This window comes from Cyprinus carpio, chromosome A10, assembly GCF_018340385.1.
Source record: "Cyprinus carpio isolate SPL01 chromosome A10, ASM1834038v1, whole genome shotgun sequence".
Taxonomy (NCBI): domain Eukaryota; kingdom Metazoa; phylum Chordata; class Actinopteri; order Cypriniformes; family Cyprinidae; genus Cyprinus; species Cyprinus carpio.
The window spans coordinates 6,929,222-6,949,718 of record NC_056581.1 but is presented as its reverse complement, the minus strand read 5'-3'; the positions used below and the strand labels follow the sequence as shown (position 1 = coordinate 6,949,718).

Sequence of the window (20,497 nt, the reverse complement as noted above, 5' to 3'; positions counted from 1 at the left end):
GGTCTTCATTTTGCTGGGGTGCTTTTGAACAGACCAGCAATTGTTTGATCTATGAAATGTTGAAAAGATAAGTATTGTTTTCCTACTGTAGATTTCACCACACATTCATGAGAGAACATTTAGAGAGAACTACTGAAAGATATGAACTTTAATAAATATTTTTAAATAAATAATCAATATAAAATCATTTATCAGTTAACACTTTTTTTAAATTAAATACCCCCTCCCATCCCTCCAGGAAAATGTATTATTGTTGTTGTTGTTGTTGTTGTAGTTGATGATGATGATGATGTTTTTGTAAATAATATAAATGGTTACTGTAATTAAATAGATCCATAACATTAAATTCCTATTAATAAATTAATTGGTTAACATTTTATTACAATAATGTAGTTTTTTATTTCCCAGGAATAATAATAATAATTACAGTTTTGTATACAGTTATAATAACAAAATACATTCATAAAATGCATGGGCCCGTATGTAATGCATTTGCCTTATACTGTATGTTTAAATAGTCAGTGAGGGGAAGGTTTGTTTGTTTGTTTGTTTGTTTGTTTGTTTGTTTTTACATTTTGAGCAGATAAGAGAAACTTCAGTCAAGACTGATAATATACACAACATTTAAAATGTAACTTCACCTTTGGATTCCTAGATTTAGAGAGTGGAAAGGAAGGGCAAATGTATTCCTTTGTATATAATCAATGTTGGCAGCGCTACTAAGTGCTACTAAGAAGCATAAAGAAAGTAGTGAGCAACAGAAGCACTTCAGAGACACTGTGCCCATTGTGGTTATTGGAAGGACTGGAAACTTTTCTTCCCTTTTTGTCCTTCTTATCTTCTTCCTGCTCCTCCATTAAGCTCTCAGAGTGAACCAAGTACAACTCAACACACTTTCGAACTTTCATCTGCTCAGTGAGAGCTGGATAACCAATCTGTATGATACTCACTGTGTCATCATCATCCTCACAAATCGCAGAAGCCTTTGGATAATTATTGACAGTTGTAGGGGATGTGGTGTCATTCTTCTCCGGCCCACCTTTCTCTAAGTAGTCTATAGTCATAGCTGCATAATCAGTCAGTGGCTCATCTCTTTGAATGTTCTTGTGATCTGCAGAATCTGTTTTATCATGCTCTTTTAGAAGATCCTTTCGCTTCATGCATGTGCTCATGTATTGCTCATATGTCTGGGATGGTTGCTTTGATGTGTAGTTTGGTCCTATTTTGTTATTTCTGTCTTTAGAACGAATGCCCTGACGTTCGTACATGTAGTGGTTGTATTGACGCTCCTCCTGAGGGCTATTGAATTGGAAGTTGGGGCGTGGAAAGTTTCCAATTCCATAGCCTACAGCCATTCCTGCCATTGCCCCAATGCCTGCAGCTAGTACTGCCTTTTTTGCGAAGCCTTTGGATTTAACAGAAGGACCATAGCCCATGCTTTTCACTGTATTGGAGAAAGGGGAGCCACCCATGCCAAACCCACCACCTCCAAATGAACCTCCATAGCGTGGACTAAGAATCTTATTGTTGGGGTTCCAGTTGGGATATCCCCCTCCAATGGAAGGGTGTCCTCCTGGGTATCCTACAGGCTGTCCTGCAGTTCTTACTGGGTAAGATCCACCTGCTGGATACCCACCAGGGCTTTACCCACTTCTACCTGGATACAGGTTAGAGTAACCCCCTCCTGCAGGATTCTGGTTGGGATATCCTGCTTGGTTGGATCCCCCTCTTCCCGGATACTGATTGGGGTTGCCACCAGCCGAAGGATAGCTGCCACCAGCAGGATAGCTACCTGCTCCAGGATTCTGGTTGGGATATCCTGCTGGGTTGGATCCCCCTCTTCCCGGATACTGATTGGGGTTGCCACCAGCTGGATAGTTACCTGCTCCAGGATTCTGGTTGGGATATCCCGCTGGGTTGGATTCCCCTCTTCCTGGATACTGATTGGGGTTGCCACCAGCCGAAGGATAGCTACCACGAGCAGGATAGCTACCTGCTCCAGGATTCTGGTTGGGATATCCTTCTGGTTTGGATCTCCCTCTTCCCGGATACTGATTAGGGTTGCCACCAGCCAAAGGATAGCTGCCACCAGCAGGATAACTACCTGCTCTCGGACTAGAGCTGCCTCTACCAGGATACTGCTGGTTAGGGTAGACTGGGTTACTTCCTGCTCCAGGATAAGAGGGTTGCCTGGAATAGTTTGGCTGGGTCTTGGTCCCTTGTGATGGTTTATCGGATGGCTTCTTGGAAGGGGTGTTCTTGCCCCCAAACAATTTCTTTCCTCCTGATGAATTGTGTAGCACTGCCATCAGAACCAAAACGAACAGTACAAGTTTGCACAACTGCCCCATTTTAGTCCTAACAAATTGAGACACACTGAGTTAACATAAACTTGATATGCACACAATTCAGAGTTCAGGCATCAAGAAATAAGCTTACTGAAATGCAAAGGCAATTTTACATATTACAAGACAAGAGCCTAATACAAGAGAGAAAGAATGGTGTTTTCTAACATTATAAATAATTGTGAAAGTTATTGCTAGAAAACAGATGCACTTTAGACATTTTAGCTGCACTTATAAGAGATCTAAAAGATCCATTTTATTGTTTGGAAAAGAAAGTCATTAAAATGGAGTCAGTGTTTACCACAGCACTAATGGAGGACCCTTTTAGTGTTTAGGAATTGCACTGAGAAACACAAGAGAGTAATGGACAGGAAAGCATAGAGCATAGCTAATTGAGGAATTTCTTATTAACTTATAAGCCATCCTTATGAAGTGAGTGATGCTGTTGGAGATTATATCAGCAATGTCATGTTAGGAGGTTTTACTTCTGTTCTTAACATACATAAAGCATTTTTTCAAAAGTTTTGAAAAACCATTTTTTAACATAAAGACTTTAGGTTAAGACTTGCATGATTTTGTCATTGAAATTAAAGGTAATTTAAAAGGCAATAAAACAGTATTCATAATTATATGAGCTTCAAGTTAGATGATAAATGATTAAAATTTTTAGCAAACTGTTTTATTGTTCAGTTGGTATAAAGTCCTTTTTAAATCTTAGTATTTACAATAAGGCAATTGTTTATATGTAAACCAGGATTTACCAGAATAATATTTTAATGTATTAAATCAAATAAATATATTTTTAGTATAAATTACCTTTTATATTGTTCCTGTTTGTTTCATTCAATTAAAATGTCACATTACAAGTTTTCATATACCCACACGTTTAGTTAAATGAAAGCATTTAGCTTACCATAAAGAGGTTGCTATAGAGGAAAACGTCTTCCCAGCAGCTCAATATTAATCATGTTAACTCCAGTAAAGAGACAGATATTGGTCTGGGGTGTGGCTTTATGTAATAATTTTCTCCACTGCCTTACATACAACACAGGCTGATTTTTGTGTGCATGACAATGACTATTCAAAAGTAGTCAAAATCCACAAATCCACCAGAAGTCATATAATCTGAATAGACTCTTTGTCTAAAATAGTTTTTTTTTTTATTATTTACACATGGACTTTCATCTTCAGGCTATAAGATACACTTACAGAGGATTTATGACTAAGCAGATTTTAAACATATTTACAAAAATACATAAACTCCAGAAAAAAATATTTTTAAACTTTATCCAAATGTCCATATTTTCTGTATACAGATGTGTATATATTTACCAGGGCAAGTCATATTTTTATTTAGGGTGAATTCATTTTAAAAACAGCCAATACTTTATTTTAACTACTGATATTCTATATATATAGAACAAAATTACATTTATTAAAATAATTAATAAAATAACTGTATCTTCCCCATGTGACAACTAGCCCCATACAAACACACATACACACATACACTACTGTTTAAAAGTTTGGAGTGAATAAAAAAAAATTTTGGTAGTTTACACTATTTTTAGAAAATTTGTGGGGTTTTTTATAGATGTTTCTGTAATAGTGTGAAATTTTACTAACAACTGTGTTCTATCCGAATATATTTTAAAATGTTATTTATTTCTGTAATGTTCATTACATGAACATTGTATGTCTTTACTGTAATTTTTGATCAATTTAATGCACCCTCGCTGGAAAAAAACAAGCAAAACAGCAATTTCTTAAAGAAAAAAAAAATCATAGTGACATGAAAGTTTACATTTACTGTTATTAAAGACATTGGGGTTTAGAGTATTTCTTCACTTTGTCAGGAAAAGCTTAGATTATGTAAGAACTTTAAACGGCGAGCTGCATGCCGGTTTTCTGGCTCACTGCTTCGTCTCCTGTTTCCCTCTTTTTCTCTACGTCTGCGAGCGAGGTCTTCTTCTAATACCTGAACATAAACATACAACAGTCGTCATGTTTTTCCCAATTAAAAAGCTTCAAACCTCTTAGTTTTACTATTCACTCCGATACCTCTTTTCTACATGCAAGCTTATCTCTCCATTCGTTGAGTTCCAGGGTGTGTTCATCCTCCAGATCTTTGATCTTTTTCTTCTCCATGTCCACAAGAATTTGGAGCTTCTCATTCTAAAATCCAAACACACAGACACTGAGAACCACCTTCTCTCAACATGAAAACGCTGCAAGGCTGTTCCAAAGTTGATGCTGATGTACCTGAAACTGCTGTAGTTCAGCTGCACTGGCATCACATTGTTCATGCACCGCTTTCAATTGGTTCTCATGATTCTCTTGAAGACTCTGTCTCTCTTGCTTCTGTCTGGCCTCCTCCTCTGACAAAAACTGAGAGGGCAAACCAGAAAAGACCAGTTGCAACTGCTTTGTTTCATTAAGTAGAGGTTTAATTTACCATATTGTTTTGTTTCTTCTGAATCCAAACCTGTGTGAGACGTTGTCGCTGCTCAGGACCGCTCAGACCTTGCTTTCTGAGCTCCAGCTTGAACTGATTCAAATGGGACTTTGCTTCAGCTTTTTGGGCCTTCTGGAAGGACACTCTCTCCTGGGCCTGCAATGACTTCTGCTCCTCCAATAGAGCTTGCTGGAACCGAGATGCTCTCTCCTTATCCTACCGTACAAGAGAACAGAACCACAGAAGACTAGTCAGGATAAGGAACAGTGAAATATAGAAGATAAATACAAAACTAAAACGAGAATGCTTTTAGAGGTTACAGCATAATTTACCTTGTTGTGTCTCTTGGTCAGCTGCTGTCTTTGTAGGGAGTACTGCTCCTTCACCTGCTGTTTGAATAGATGGTACTTCTCCTGTAGATGGCGCTGTTCTAACTCCCAAATAACTGCCTCGCGAGCTTGAAAAGGAAGGAAATGGATTGTTTAGAATCACATATAACCAAACCTTCTTCTGTATCCTGTATGTATACAATCTACACTATTTATTTACTTTTACTGTGCACAGTACAGTACATGCAAAATTACTGTACACATGAAATATCTGAATGACTTAAAGGGGTCATATGATGCGATTTCATGCGAGTGTTAAAAGCTGTTCTGGCATACAGAAGATCCGTAAAGTCGCAAAGATTAAAGTCTCAAACCCAAAGAGATAGGGTCTGTCTCAATCAGCTCCCTAGTTCAGTAGTCAGGGCACTGATCAGGGAGTCTGCCATTTTAAGGACTGCACTGGAACGTTTGCTCCCTGAAAAATCCTACAACGCACCGCAAAAACTAGGGAGCACTGGTGCTCACTATATGCTCCCTTACCGGAAATTACGTCACATTTCTGAAGCGCGAAACATACACCACATGAGCCAACTCGATATATATAATGACACAGATAGCAGTTTTGAAAAGACAAACTATTTTTATTAGTATATTTTAGCATAAACACACATCGCTAGACAGGTAATGAACACATTTTGTTAACATTTATAATTGATATTTGGCTGAAATGTTGAAAGAACATGTAACAGAACGATGTGTTTAAAGAGAATAAAAATAATATCAAAAAGAAACCAGTCCTGCCTGTTGTTGATTAATTCCAGCAATGACGTTCTACAATGTCGTCCTTTGACGTTGTATGTAATCATGTCACCGGAAATTGAGTTATAACTGTCCCAATGTGCAGTGAGAAAGGGAACTTACCACTGACCAATTCGTGTACACGATATACTGATTCACAAATTCGGGAGCTAGGGAGCTGATTGAGACGCACCCATATTCTTTATAAAAGTGAATGCTCAGTCACGCCTTCCTAAAACGGCTTGTTCAAACACGCCACCCACATGTCTACATCACTGTGTGGGAAGATTTGCATGACACTGCCAAATGTATACGCTAAGAAAGAAGGCATAACTTTTATTCTCGATGTAGTAGTAGGCTAGTGAGTCCATGAAGCTTATGGCCAAAAGTCATGGCCAAAAATATCATCACCCTTGGTAAATATGATCAAAGAAGGCTGTGAAAATTAATCTGCATTGTTAATCCTTTTGATCTTTTATTTAAAAAAAATCACAAAAATCTAACCATCATTGGATAATAAGAATTTAAAATGGGGGGAAATATCATTATGAAATGAATGTTTTTCTCAAACATATTGTTTGCTATACCAAAGAATTAATAATAAGGTAAAAGAAATATATATATTTTTTTTTATCTTTTTATTGTGTTTGCCTGTTTTTGTTCTGTACATTTTATATGTAGTTTTATGCACTATATTTCATTTTATAAACCCTTTTATTTAAGTTGTAAATTGTGTGTACAGTTTCATTTCTTACACTTGTGTATCCCTTTTGTATTTTGGATACTATATTAAAATTAGTTCCCTATCAAGCGTTCACTCTACCTTGCGAAAATCACTGTAGGAACTCCTCCACTTCTCCAATTTCCTGAAGTTTTATAGGATAACGCCAGTTCAATAAACTGGCCAATTGACGCTCATCTATGCAAACCGCAAAATATTTCAAATACTGATAGGCTTGGCGGGCAGTATAAATACGGTGAGAGCGGTAATTGCGTCAGAATCTTCTTCACGCTGACATCTTTGAATACGCAACAGAGGATAGTACAACTTCTTCACCACATCCAATGGCACCTTTTGTCGAATTTGCATGGGCCATCGATCTGTTGGAACCACATGAGCAATGCATCGCCTGCCTGGGTCTGGCCCACGCTGAGGCTACTTTCTCTGAGTCCTACTGCGAGCTCTCCGCTGACCTGCCGGCATGTGTTTGAGGACTTAGAGGAGCAATGCTCATGGCCTTATGGGGACAGGGCCCACCGCCGCCAGCTCCCCCAGTCCTTTTCGCTGACAAGAACCTTCACCTCAACTGGGCAGAGGAACCTGCCAGGAGTTGGCTAATCTCCTGGTACTTCCAGTCGAGCCACCACTTGGCTGCTTTGAGGAGGAGGGTTCTGTTCTTCTGATGTCCAGTCTTCTGACGATCTACACATCTGTTCCATTCCTCGGCCATGATTGGCACAGACCTCATGCTGCCTTCTAAGCCTTGTAGACTTACAGTAAGGCCCTCCTTGATGCGCAGATCACTCATTCCTGCCTCTTCAGTGATGCTGTGGAGTCTGTAATCGAGTGCTTCTCTGAGGCACAAAGTGCTTGAAGGTGATGAGCTGCTTGATGTCCCAGCATGTGTTCCATCCACCATCGAGATCACGCTCCTCTTCTTCATCCTGCTTTGCTCAGAGAACAGCTAAGGCAGCCCCCAAGCGCCGTATCTTACATTAAGTTCCCCTTGCGCCTGCAGGTGAAAAATGCAAGGTTCACGTTTCTGTTGCCAATAAAAACATAAGTGTTCTCTCAAAAGAGCTATTTTCTCCACTTCCTATCTATACAGCATTCTCGCCCTGCCTCAGAGCAGCGCAGAGCGGCTGTCTATGCCTGTTATCGGTGTTATCCTCCATGAGCTGTTTCCCCAACAGTGCGTTTAGCCTCGGTGGGGCGAGGCACCAATCTTCAAACATCACTACCAGTGATAGCAACCGGAGTGACGTGGCTGTTATGTCAGTTCCTAGACACGTGGAGAGCTATTCTAGGCGTTTCGCACTGGCTGCTGAGCATAATAGAACATGGGTGTTCTCTCCAGTTCAGACGCAGACCACCCCGTTTCAATGGCGTGACTCCATCACTGACATTGCCTCAAAATGCCCCTGTTTTGAGAGGTTCACAGCCTGCTCGCAAAAGCAGCGATAAAGCGAGTCCTTCCGAGCGAGCTGAAAAGCGGGTTTTACAGCCGTAACTTTGTGGTACCCAAGAGAAATGAGGGACTCCATCCGATCATGTACCTGAGACCCATTAAAACAGCATTTCACAAGTGTGCGTTCAAGAGGATGACTCTGCAGCAGATCCTGGCACAATCCGTTCTGGGGACTGGTTTCCATCTGTAGATCTGAAAGATGCATAATTCCATATTCAGATATCACCACGCCACAGATGCTTTCTGAGGTTTGCGTTCGAGGGCACAGCATAGCAGTGCTCAGTGCTCCTATTCAAGCTGGCTTTAGTACTCAACATGCATGGATGCAGCGCTTTCCACTCTCAAAGCGATCTACTATCTGGACGATTGGCTGATCTTAGCCCATTCATGAGATGTGCTTATCAGTCATACAGATGTTATGCTTTGCCATCGATCTGGAGTCCCTATGTTGCACATGGATATGCAAAAGAGCATGTTCACCCCCAGTCAGTCTGTAACTTAGCTGGGTGTGTAACGTTACTTCGACTCAGTGGAGATGCAAGCCCATCTCTCAAGAGCACATAGCAACCATTTCATCAGCTCTGCGCCGCTTCAGACTGGGTCGGTCTGTTCCCTTGAGGAAATTTCAGAGGCTTATGGGATTTATTGCATCAGCCTTATAAATCCATTTGCCACCTGGGTGTTCTGCACATTAAGCCACTTGGATCTTAAGGTGGTGTCCTTAGTCCTAGTGTCTTTTCTGCTGCAGCTGGAACAGCAACATGTGCTGATTTACACTGACAGCATGTCTGTGGTTTCGCAAATAAATCGCCAAGGAAGGGTACACTCCAGAGCCCTTTTTGAGCAGGCTGCATGCCTCCTATTATGGGCAAATCGTCATCTACTATCCATTCAGAGAAACGCTTATCCCTGGTCTCCTAAACCAGGGAAAAGGAACGGAATTTCTCACAGGGAGTGAAGAATGCATCCCAGTTCGGTACGGATGATTAGGGACCGCTTCAGGAGAGTGGAAGTGGATCTGTTTACGACAAGCGAGAACACACATTGCCAATGTTCTTTTCGCTGTCTCACTCCCCACTGATGGGGGATGCTGTGACGTCTGTACGCACTTAAAAATGGGGAGTGTTCACGTAATGGTGATGTGATAAAGATATCGACCCGGCGAGCTGCCCCGTGTCGGATGTTTTCTGCAGCACAGACTAGAAAACGGGAGCCTACCATCAGCGTTAAAGGTTAATGTGGCCAACTTTGCTTCATTTCATTCCCCGGTTAACGGGCAATCGATTGGGAAGCACACTAGTGGTCAGATTTCTCAGGGAAGCGAGGAGACCACACCCTCCACGCCTGCCTTCAGTGCCGCTGTAGGACCTAACGCTGGTTCTAAAAGCTCTCTCTACAGTATATCCCTGTTTGAGCCCTTGTAATATGTTGCTATGAGGAAGCTCTCCCTCAAAACTGCTCTGCTTCTTGCCCTTGCCTCAACTAAGCACATGGGAGATTTGCATGCATTCTTGGTGGATGACGATGTATTTGCTTTGGGCCTGGGGACTGCAGTGTTACTCTCTGGCCCAAACCTACAGCTACGTGCCTAAAGCTATCTCTACCGCCTTTAAGGCGCTGGTCATTTATTATCGACCTCGCATGACACCAAGGCCCAGAGCACCATTTGCCCTGTCAGGGCTTTAAGGATTTGTATCGACCGCTCAGCCATCTTTTGTCAGGCTGACCAGCTTTTCCTGTGCTACAGTGGCCCGCACTAAATAGCTGGCCAATCAGAGCACACCACACTTTTCAGAATGATGAGCTTTGGAAAAATCGATGCATTTCAGAAAGGCAGGGCATAAAGGAGCAACAATAATGTACAGTATGTGGACAATAATGTGTTTTTTGAACCTTAAACCGCGTAAACACATTGCATTACACCAAATACACAAAATATTGTTTTTTAGCAACGTCATATGACCCCTTTAAGAGTTGGAGTAACATATTAAAAATAATAAAACACTTATGAATTTATTCATTAAAAAAAAAATTATAAATAACTTTTCAAACTGAAAATTTTATATTTAAATTAATGTTTTGTTGGTAAAAATAACAATTCAATTCTCAAGAAATATATTTTTTTAAATAGCTTAGTCTTTGTTTTTAGATTTAACTATATTTTCAGACATGTATAAATAAATGGTTTTAAACAAATCCATTCATTTGTTCATTTGAAAAGGTGTTTACTTTTTTATTTTGTAATTACAAACTTGGTTAATGATTCCTTCATTTTATCACTTTTCAAAATGACAAATAAATGCTATTTAAAAAAAAATTAATCTCAATTTATTATTTATTGTTAAATTCAAGTATATATTTAGACATGGATTTGTCATATAAGTACATATATTTGAAAATTTTAGAAGTTATTTACATATTGTCTTATTTAATTAAATGATAATTAATTCCTTTATTATTATTATTTATTTTTATTTTTTAAATGGCATAGTTCATGGTGGAAAAGTTTCTTCAGATTATTAAAATGTTCTTTACACTAAGAAAACAAAAAGGTTCTTTTTAAGAACTGTTCACAAAAAGGTTCTTTGTGGAACCAAAAATGGTTGTTGTTTGGTGTTGTCATGAAAACCCAGCTTTTCTAGCCTTTATTTTTAAGAGTGTATTTTAAAGAATGACCTACTACATCCATAAATTGTCATTTTTGTACAAATTACATAATAAATACAGTAGCATATTTACCTCGCTTGAGCTGCTGAGATTTGACTGTAATCTCCCACTCCATGGATGCCATCTTCCTCTTATGCTCCTGAACCCCCATCTGCAGAGCTTCATTCAGCTCCTGCTGCTGCTTCTGCAGGAACAGCTGCTCCTAAAGCACAAATAGACACATGACTGTTTTCATGCATTTGAGCCTAATGCTTTGTAAGTGTGGGTAAATGCACCAGTCCTTACCTCTTTAGGGTCTGCTTTCAGTGCGCTGCTCTTGCGGCTTAGTTCTTTCTCCTGCTGAGCCTTGAGTCTGCGTGCGTCCTCCCTGAGACGGGATGTGTGCTCACCCTCCATCTGACTGCTTTGCTGCTGGTACTGTTTCTCAAGTCTCTCAAGTTCACCGTCATAGTATTGCTTCTTGCTCTGCAACAGGATAAACATTCAACCCAGGTTTTTATTCGGCAAGCATCTTTATTTCTAGTGCTCATACTTACGGTATATATATATATAGTATATACTTACAAGTGATGACACTTACAATTTAGTATTATTACAAATTTATTTTAGTTTTACTTTTAGAAATTTTAGCACTTCAACTTCAGCTTAACTGACAAGGCACCATTTGTAATTTTCAAATTTTTAAAGTTTTTAATCTAATATTTAGAATTTATTTTATTTCATCTTATTTCAATTAACAAAAAATTATTTAATAGTTTTAGTTTACAATAACAACAATGTTTTTGCCTGGTGAATGATAAAAAAGGTAAAAAAAAAATACTTTTTAATTTACATTTTTCATTTGTGTTTTACACTGACAAAATGAAAAAAAAAATTGTTATAATAACTATTTTTACATTTAAAAAGGCATTGTACATGAATGTACAGTATGAAAAATGGATACGTATTCCTTTTGTAGTATTATTAAAGTATTTTTGTACTTTTTTAACATAAAGAAAATTAATGTAACTAATTTTTATCCATAAACAAAGAGCATGTCAACAAAAGTGGGGTTTTGCTCTCAGACAAGAACCCGAATGGAAGCATTTTTGTTTAATAGCACGACTTAAGCTGTAAACTGAGGGTAAAGGGCTTTGGTGCTTGTGGCTTACAGTCATCTCTTGTTCTATGTGGCGGAACATCTGCTCTCGCTGCTGCTGTAGTTTCTGCTCCAGCTGGGCATGTTCTCTCTGCTCTTCTCTCTGCAAGAGTTTCAATGCATGCAGTTCCTGCCGTCTGCAATCACCCAAGAAGATATGAATGTGACACGTCTATTTTTTTATGTCTACTATAAAGCATAAAGATTACCTGTTGTAGCGCATTTGTTGCTCCTTCTTGTCCCCCTCGTTAACCACTTTGGAAGTGGTAACACTGACCTCACGGCCATCCACCATAAATTTACGTGTCCTTTTTACGGTTCGCCTGCTTGGGTGCAATTCCTGAATTAATACAAAAAGAGAAAAATATGTGCATGTTGAATTTGTCTGGTTGTTTATAGTTAGTCATTTGTTTCAGACTTACCACTTCAAACCCAGGAGACAGTGGAGCCTCAGTAGGGGAAAGAGGTGCAATAATGTCTTCATTAGATTCCTGTGGTGTGGATCCATTAGATTCATGAGGTGGTATTAAGTCTAAATTTTTCAAGTCATTTGCAAGTGGCCTTTCTTGCTCATTTTTGTCTTCTTGAACTGCAAACATCTCTTGCTTTTTCAGCTTTGCTTCAGGAACATCTGTTGTATCTTCACCAAGACATTTTGATTGCTCTTCTGTAACATTCTGTATATGATTTATATTAGTTTGAAGCTCTTTTTCAGGCTCCTCTTCTTTCTTTTTAGAACAGATTTCTGTTGGACTTGCTCTGTCTTGATCACCAGCAGCATCTCCTTCATTACCAATGCTGATCTTCTCTCCTTCAGAACGGGTGTCTTCTTTATTTTGACATGGTATCTCTGGCATTTCTGAATCAATGTTCGTCTCATCTTGGGTTGGTATTTCCATCTCCTCATCAGATTTTCTTGTGTTGTCACTGTTTTCATTTCTTGAGTCTTCATGATCAACCTCCATGGTAACATCTTCCTTGTTGGATGAATGATCCTCATCCTCTGTTTCTGTACAAAGAACTTGGTCTTTTTCACAGCTTTCTGTTACTTTAGACTTTTCATTTCTTGAGTTGACATCTTCACAGTCTATCTCAGTAGTAATATGCTCTTCGTTGATGGCTTCACTGACATCTTCACACTCTACTTTCATGGAAATCTGAGCTTCATCGCTGGTTCTATGTTCTTCTGTCCCTACATCAACATCCTTGCCATTTTCACTGCTTTCCTCTTTTAATCCATCACCCATTCCTCCATCTGTCTCCAGTTTTTCTGGTTCTTCTACTTCTGCCTCAGTTCTTCCATCAACAGCATCATTTTCTGATGGTTCGGTTGTCTGTTGTGTTTTTTTAAGGTCAAGAACTTCATCAGGAAGATTATTAGAAGGCATCTCTGTAGTTAAGGTTTTGTTTATATATACAGCAGGAGGAGAATTGCAAGTTTTCAAAGGACAGGCCAAATCAAGGTATTCATATATAGAATTTCCCTCATTCCTTTCAGATTTTTTAGGTGCTGGTGTTTCCAAACACAATGCTACAACCAGTGTGTTCATTGGGTGTGCTGTGTCTTTGTTTATAATAGCAGGTGTTTGGAGGGATTTCCAAAATGTTTGGTCATTGTTCCCTGGATCATCAGACTGAATCATCATATTTTCCTCATCAGCGTCAGTGTCCTCCTTGGTAAGATCTAGTGTTTCCTTTTCAGAGGAATCAGTTGGTAACTCTGTTTGTGGTGGTGTGCTTAAGTGGTTTGAGTTCTGAGCTTCCTCCTTGTCAGTTTCTACTTTAGCTTCCTTGTCTTTGGTGTCAGCAGCCTCATTACTTGGAGCATCAACTAGGTCATGTGTTTGCTCCTTCAGTTTGTCAGTGCTTTCACTTTCTTTGCCATCTGAAGGGCAAGTTCCCACAGTTTCCACAGCTGCACTTAAAACTTTTGAGTCCTTATTTCCTTGAACAAGCGGACTGTCACCCCAGAATACAGATTTGCGGCGGGAGCCGCCGGTCAAAAACGAGAGGAGATTTCCTGGAACTGAGAGGCGTCTTGCTCTCTTCTGAGCTTTGTCTGTGGCCTGGGAAGCCCTGCGGGTCACTTTAACCTCAGTTATTGGCTCTAAGTTGGTGGGAGATTGAGGAACAGCATCTGGAACAGAAGTCTTCTGAGGGGTCTCAGGTTCTTTTAGTCCTTCTTCTTCATCTGCTTGTCCCGGTTGTGGCACTATTTGCTCTGACTCTGCGGCAATCATCTCCTTTTCAGAACATTGGAAATCTAACAAAGACTGCAGATGAAAAGATACAGAAAAAGAAGTATTAAGCTACACACTCGGATTATGTTTGTTTGATGTTCACAACAAATGGTGAGTCAAAGACAAATAAAATTATCCATAATTTTAAAATGCAGTTTATTCCTGTGATGCAAAGCTGAATTTTTTAGCATCTAGGCTTCAGTGTCACAAGATCCTGCAGAAATCAATTCTAATATGCTGATTTGCCGCTCAAGAAACATTTCTTATTATTATCAATGTTGAAAACAGTTGTGCTGCTTAATATTTTTGTGGAAACCATGATACATTTACTAGGATTCTTTGATGGATGGAAAGTTCAAAAGAAGGGCATTTGTCTGAAATAGAAATTATATTTGAACATCATGTCATTGACCTATGTATTTACCTCAGCCTCTATGACCTCGGTAACCTCTGCTTTGGCCTCAGCGATGAGTTCTTTAAGGGCTCGTCCGTCTCGTCCCGCATAAGAGAAAGGGTGGGCCATAAGCTGTTGGGCTCCCCAACGAGACTCAGGGTTCTTCTGCAAGGTCCTCCGTAGAAAATCTTGGAAATGTGATGACCTGGTGAGAAAAATCAGGATAAATGTTAAGCCTAAACCTCAGCAGTACTAGAGACGGGATGAAGAAGTGGCGACCCACCATTGACGAGGATTGGAGAGTGTGGGTGGTGGAGATTTGGTGATCTTCAGCAAGACCCTCATGGGGTTGAGAGAATGATGAGGAGGCTCCATCTCAGCAGCCTCAATTAAAGTAATGCCCAATGACCAGATGTCAGCTTTAGTCGTGTAGGGATTGTCCTTTGACGTTTCACACATTATCACCTCAGGCGCCATCCTTTAAAGACAAAATATTTTGTTCTAACGTTCTTTGGCAGGAGGGTTGTTTTCAGTAAAGGAATCACCATTAATGTAATTTAATTGTGTTTCTTTTTATGAAGTGTCTATTTACACTAAGTACAAATAGTCTGGCTTGTTGGCAGAGGCTATTTACACTAGCTCCACCCACAAATGTGTTAAAAAATGGCTAATAAACATTAGTTTCAGTGGTGTAGACGGTAAAGCGTGTGGAAAGTAGTGTTTTTGCTGCGTTCGAATCCGCCTTTTACCAAACTTTTTTCCCTCATTTTCAAATCTCAAATCACATTGGAAAGGCATTTATTTTCAATAGATATTAAGGAAATAATCAAAAAGTTGAAAATAAAGTATCAGGTAGGGTTAGGTGTAGGGAGGGTTTTATTGTCCCAATAAGGTGGCATCCATTAAATAATTTGAAATAAAATTATAATTTACACTCATACGTTATTACTGCATACTGTTTTATAATGTACTATAATACTGAGGTGCAGATAATTGCAACTATCTGCAATAAGTAGTATAAATAGTGGAAAATCCTGCTATTTTAACAGTGTTAATAGAATCTGTCGCTATCTGCACTTAGTGTAAATAGCGCATTGTTAAAAATACTGCTATTTTCACTTAGTGTAAATACAATCCATTGCTAAGAATATATGCTATTTTCACTTAGGCATTTCACATGCCTCTTTTGCTATTTACACTGCAAATAGCCTCTGCCTTCTTTTTATGACGTCCAATAGGTTAGACTTTGCTTTAAAGGAAGAGTTTACCCAAAATGTTGATATGTATGACTTGTATGAAATAACATAAAGGTGACAGAAAGAGGATTTGACCAAACGTAAGGGGTCTCACCAGTATGGAGTTCCAATGAAAGTTGACCGTTTTTGGAGGGTATTGTCATTTTGTGCAGACACACCAAAGTCAGCTATATGAAAAAGAATATGAATAAATACAGCACAGACTGTATTCAGAGTGTATTTAGGCCTAGAAAATGTGAGAGAACAGGATATCTGTACCTAGTTTAACCTGTCCATCCATTGTGAGCAGAATGTTGCCCGCCTTCAGGTCTCTGTGTATAATGTGATGCTGGTGCAGGTAAGACAGAGCCTGCAGAGACTGACAGCACACCTCACTGATCTGCTGCTCTGTAAGGCCACGCTCCAGTTCTGAAACACACACGGTATGGATAAAGTATGATAATGCCACACAGATACTACCGTAAATGATTAGTGAAGTGTCAATTCTGTTCCACACCCACCCAACATGATATCATCCAGAGCGCCTCCAGGACAGTACTCGATCAGGATCTAAAAAGACAGCATACAGAGACTCTAAGGAAAGCAAAAAACTTTTAAATCTGTTAAATCAAGGGTAAAACAATATATACAAAGGCCATTTGAAAAGTAGCAGAAATTTGAACAAGTGTTTCCAAAAGAGTTTTATTCAATATTTATAACAAAATGGAAAAATTGGAAAAATTGTACTTATTGTAATTTTTGTTTTTTTATCTACTCTTGGCACATAAAAGTAGTTTGGAAAGAAATAAAGAAAAAAAAAAAACACCTATTAAGAGATGTTCCTTACCCACAACCAGCCCTCAAAGAAGATTGCATCCAGCAACGAGATGATGTTTGCATGTCGACAGGATGCTAGGATGTCGATCTCAGTGATGAAGTCATCCAGCTGCTCTTCACTGCGCACTTCTATCACTTTAACAGCTGCCAGAACCCCCGTAGTCTGATTGTGTGCCTGAGATCAACAGTATATATTGTTACACTTGCTTTTGTCATTTCTAATAAAAGTGCAAGGGAGTAATCAGAAGATGTAAAAGCCTGGAAGTAGAACTAAACAGCTGTACAGCTGCAGGCCATGACGCAAAGACATGCACACTGCAAAGATGCTGAAAGTTGTAAAGTTGCAAGGTGCGAATCGTTTTCAGAAATGGATGCAGAAAGAAAAGTCGATTTTTTTATGGGCTTGAAATCGCTAACAGGAAACCATCTTTGATCTTTCGCATCTTGGTTTAACAGGAAGTTGCCTAACCACAATGTAGCCCTAAACCCCCGTTTTCTGTTACCTTAGAAAACTATATATATAAATATGTGCATAAATATGTTTTTCATATAGCCTTGTCCTGTAAGTTCTGTATGTGTTACAAAATATTATTACTTACCTACAAGGCCCTTAATGGTTTAGCTCCTGCGTACCTAACTAGTCTTCTACCACGCTACAACCCATCACGCTCCCTAAGGTTGTAAAACTCTGGATTTTGGTAGTATCTAGGATAGCAAAGTCCACTAAAGGAGGTAGAGCTTTTTCACATTTGGCTCCCAAATTTTGGAAGAGCCTTCCTGATAACGTTCGGGGTTCAGACACATTATTATTCCTTAGCTTGGGTTGAACAAATAATTTTTGCTTGGTTGGAACAGCAGCTACGCTAATTATGTCTTTTTTTGTTTCTCTGTTTACTCCACAGGATTGACATCCCTTGGTAACTAGGAATTACACAAGCTTCAGTCTGGATCCAGCCCTTACAAAGACCTGAGATGACCGAACACCTGAGAAGAGATGATACAAACCCCTCAGAGGACTTCAGATGATGCCAACCCTGAAACAACATAAACTACCCTTATAAGTGACCCTCTAGAGTGAAGGGAGCTCAGCTAACTCAACCATAAGAACTCACGGAGCTCCAGGGAATGGAGGACTCGACTCTCAAAAATAACAGGGGAACTCAGACGCTCACGAGTCTAGAGTGAGGGGATCACTGCTAAGCTCATATATAAGAACAGTCTAATAGGGAGGAAAGATGGTCTAACGACTATATTATAGCTCTGGAGTCCTTGGTTCTCAGATCGAGAAGAGAACTCACATGCTCCATCTAGAAGCGGCAGGCTCAAGAAAAATCCTCCCATAGTAACGAGAGCACTAAGCTTGACCATAAGAAGCATCTGTCTACAGAGCCCTGACAGTGGACTCCTTCGATAACCTCCAACAGCTCAGCGTACGCAGGGCTGGAGGGCTGAGAGGACTCAGTCTCAACATATTTGTCCGCATCAACAATCTCCTGCTCTTCCTGGCCAGAAGCCAACAGAGCACTAGACGCTGGATCAGAGGATGTAAGAGAACTTGCATCCTCATCCAGCAGCTCACTCTTGTCCACAGCCGACAAGCGTGAAAAAGCCTATGATATCACTATTGCGTCCTCTAACGGTCGCTATGGGGAGCACCATGACCTATGTCTGATGCATCTAACTTAGAAAAAAAAAATACTGTAAACAACAGCATTCTTTCTCATGTGATATTTCTATATTTATGCATAGATATTTCTTAATTATATGTAGATTTATACCTAAAAATGTCAATGGAATCAAACCGCTTTGACAAAAGTTACTCTTTTTAAATTGCGAATCATTCTGTATTCGTTCTATTCATCTTTGATTCATTGTTTTAATTTAGCATGAGCATGAAATGTGGAAAGAGGTAGGTTGAGCAAGATATAGCTGACATGCCAGTCTGAAGAAGGAGGGATTTCCTTGAAATGATTAGATTAGATCAGGCTATGCCACTTTAAAGGCCTAGACTTGTTTTATTATTTTTAAAACATTCACTGCTTTTAAGTAATTTTAAATTCCTTAAAACCCATAAAAATAGATTGCCTTAAATGACCTGAGAGATTATATTTCATATTATTATATATTATATTATGCATTACAAGTGTGTTCTGTTATTTTGCATTTAACAGAGAACTGAACCTCATCATGATTTAAATCCCTTACCTTATACACCTTCCCAAATGCTCCATCTCCCAGTTCTCCCAGAGTCTCCCACGTCTGGTGTGGATCCACATCCCTCTTCAAGTTTTCATAGTGCCGAATACGCTTTTTCTCCACACCCAACCGAAAGATACGCATCAGGAGGGAGGTCATGGCTCCCTCCCTTTAAATTCACCCCAACACCTTAAGAAATCCCAGTCCCTTCAGTTAATCAGCGGCCCTCAGTGTCTCATTCCACAATTAAAACCCCTGCCCAAACTAAAAACAACACAAAAGACAACAGTTTGAATCTCTAAAAGGCAAAGATGCATTTGATTGTCACGTCGCTCCTCATGCACACCTCAGAGCACAACAGGAAGCTGCAAGTAGCAACCACATCCTTCAAAAATATGTCACAATAATGTGTAGGACGCACACTTCGTCTGTAGAGATGTATTTAGTTTGTGGTGTGTTTTACAGCATCCAGTCATAATGCCATCATTTGTGTAAGAGAGCGTAATGATTTAGATACAGATATGAATGTTTGGTTTCAGGGTGAATATATTGTGTTCAGGTTTACATAAAAGCAGGTTGCTCTGTGCAGTAAGATGTACTGTGTGCACATGGCCCCGTTCTTACTCATGTGTGTGTTTAAGTGCTTAAGTGTTTTAGGGGATCCCAAAATTGTACATATTGTACACTACTAGCTTAAAATCACCCATCAGTTATCAGTTTTTGTGAAATTGACACCATGGGTCTTGAAACAAGCAATCAATAAGATATTCCACTGTTTGCTCTGTTTACTGGCGTATGTAGGATGATCTGAAAGATGTAGTCCTATACTTTAACCACTAGATGTCGCTTTGGTTCCACTTTCACATATTTAATCTTGGAAACTCTGACATGAAATAATGATCAGATTAATTTTTTTATTTGTATTTTTTTTTTTTAAATTTGCATGTTTTGTTTTTTGTTTCAATACATCATGCTCATATAGTATGGTATATAAGAATATGGAGCTCATATTCAAAGAGGAAAAAACACCTCAGTGTTCTTCAGAGACCCAAACTGAAAAAAAAAAAAAAAAAAATTCTGGTGCAGATGTTGTTATTTATATGGCCAAAAGATAAGATGAAATGCTGATGGTTTGTAATGTGAATCGATGAGATCTTTATAACAATGCTTGTAAGTATCAGTTGTCATATCTCCTAATAATAATGTCTTAGTAAGATGATATTTAAATAATATCTGTAGTTTTTATTGTGGGGAGTGACATGTATAATGTAATGAAATACAATGATGATTGAGAGATTAACTAAATAAATGTTCCTCAAAAGCCTGTGCATCATATTTGATACATATGTTTTAACATTATTTTTTAAAAAGAACACTAATTTGTAAGACTAATCTAAGTTAAGGCATCTAGCCACATAAATAACAAAAATGGCCAGATTTGTTTTTGTTTTTTGTTTTTTTCACTTAAGATCTATGTATTATATTGCATTACATAACAAGATATTAAATAAATGTTAGGAGCAATTAAATGCTACTAGAGCTTACTCGTCCATGGCTTCACAGCTGATCTTGTTTCAGAATGCATCCAACTCAACATTTTGAAAATAAATGCAATGCAATCAATGGCATGAACTCCAATAGACAAAAAAATGTTGAAAAAACAGCTACATTTTC

The 20,497-nt window shown here is 39.0% G+C and overlaps 2 protein-coding genes across 2 annotated transcripts; both read right to left on the bottom strand.

The window, feature by feature from the left end:
- Positions 1–84: 84 nt before the first annotated feature.
- LOC109076592 (calcium-binding protein P-like) lies at positions 85–3,808 on the bottom strand. Its single transcript, XM_042764912.1, has one exon. The coding sequence runs from the start codon at positions 2,349–2,351 to the stop codon at positions 1,644–1,646; it is 708 nt and encodes a 235-aa protein (XP_042620846.1). The 5' UTR covers positions 2,352–3,808; the 3' UTR covers positions 85–1,643.
- Positions 3,809–3,951: 143 nt separating this feature from the next.
- LOC109076597 (serine/threonine-protein kinase 10-like) lies at positions 3,952–19,519 on the bottom strand. Its single transcript, XM_042764907.1, has 17 exons — positions 18,833–19,519; positions 16,638–16,802; positions 16,312–16,360; positions 16,070–16,219; positions 15,906–15,978; positions 14,839–15,033; positions 14,586–14,760; positions 12,344–14,194; positions 12,131–12,261; positions 11,935–12,058; positions 11,069–11,248; positions 10,856–10,985; positions 5,133–5,257; positions 4,831–5,016; positions 4,608–4,733; positions 4,407–4,520; positions 3,952–4,323 (listed from the first exon to the last, which is right to left on the bottom strand). Exons 1-17 carry the CDS (start codon positions 18,980–18,982, stop codon positions 4,198–4,200), a joined length of 4,050 nt encoding a protein of 1,349 aa, XP_042620841.1. The 5' UTR covers positions 18,983–19,519; the 3' UTR covers positions 3,952–4,197.
- Between the last annotated feature and the right edge of the window lie 978 nt (positions 19,520–20,497).

Coding starts and splice junctions, on each gene's coding strand:
- LOC109076592 (XM_042764912.1), bottom strand. CDS start 2,351: ATGGGGCAGTTGTGCAAACTTGTACTGTTCGTTTTGGTTCTGATGGCA.
- LOC109076597 (XM_042764907.1), bottom strand. CDS start 18,982: ATGACCTCCCTCCTGATGCGTATCTTTCGGTTGGGTGTGGAGAAAAAG. Junction 12,262..12,343: donor TGTCTCCTGGGTTTGAAGTG/GTAAGTCTGAAA, acceptor GTATTAATTCAG/GAATTGCACCCAAGCAGGCG. Junction 4,521..4,607: donor CTGAACTACAGCAGTTTCAG/GTACATCAGCAT, acceptor TTTGGATTTTAG/AATGAGAAGCTCCAAATTCT.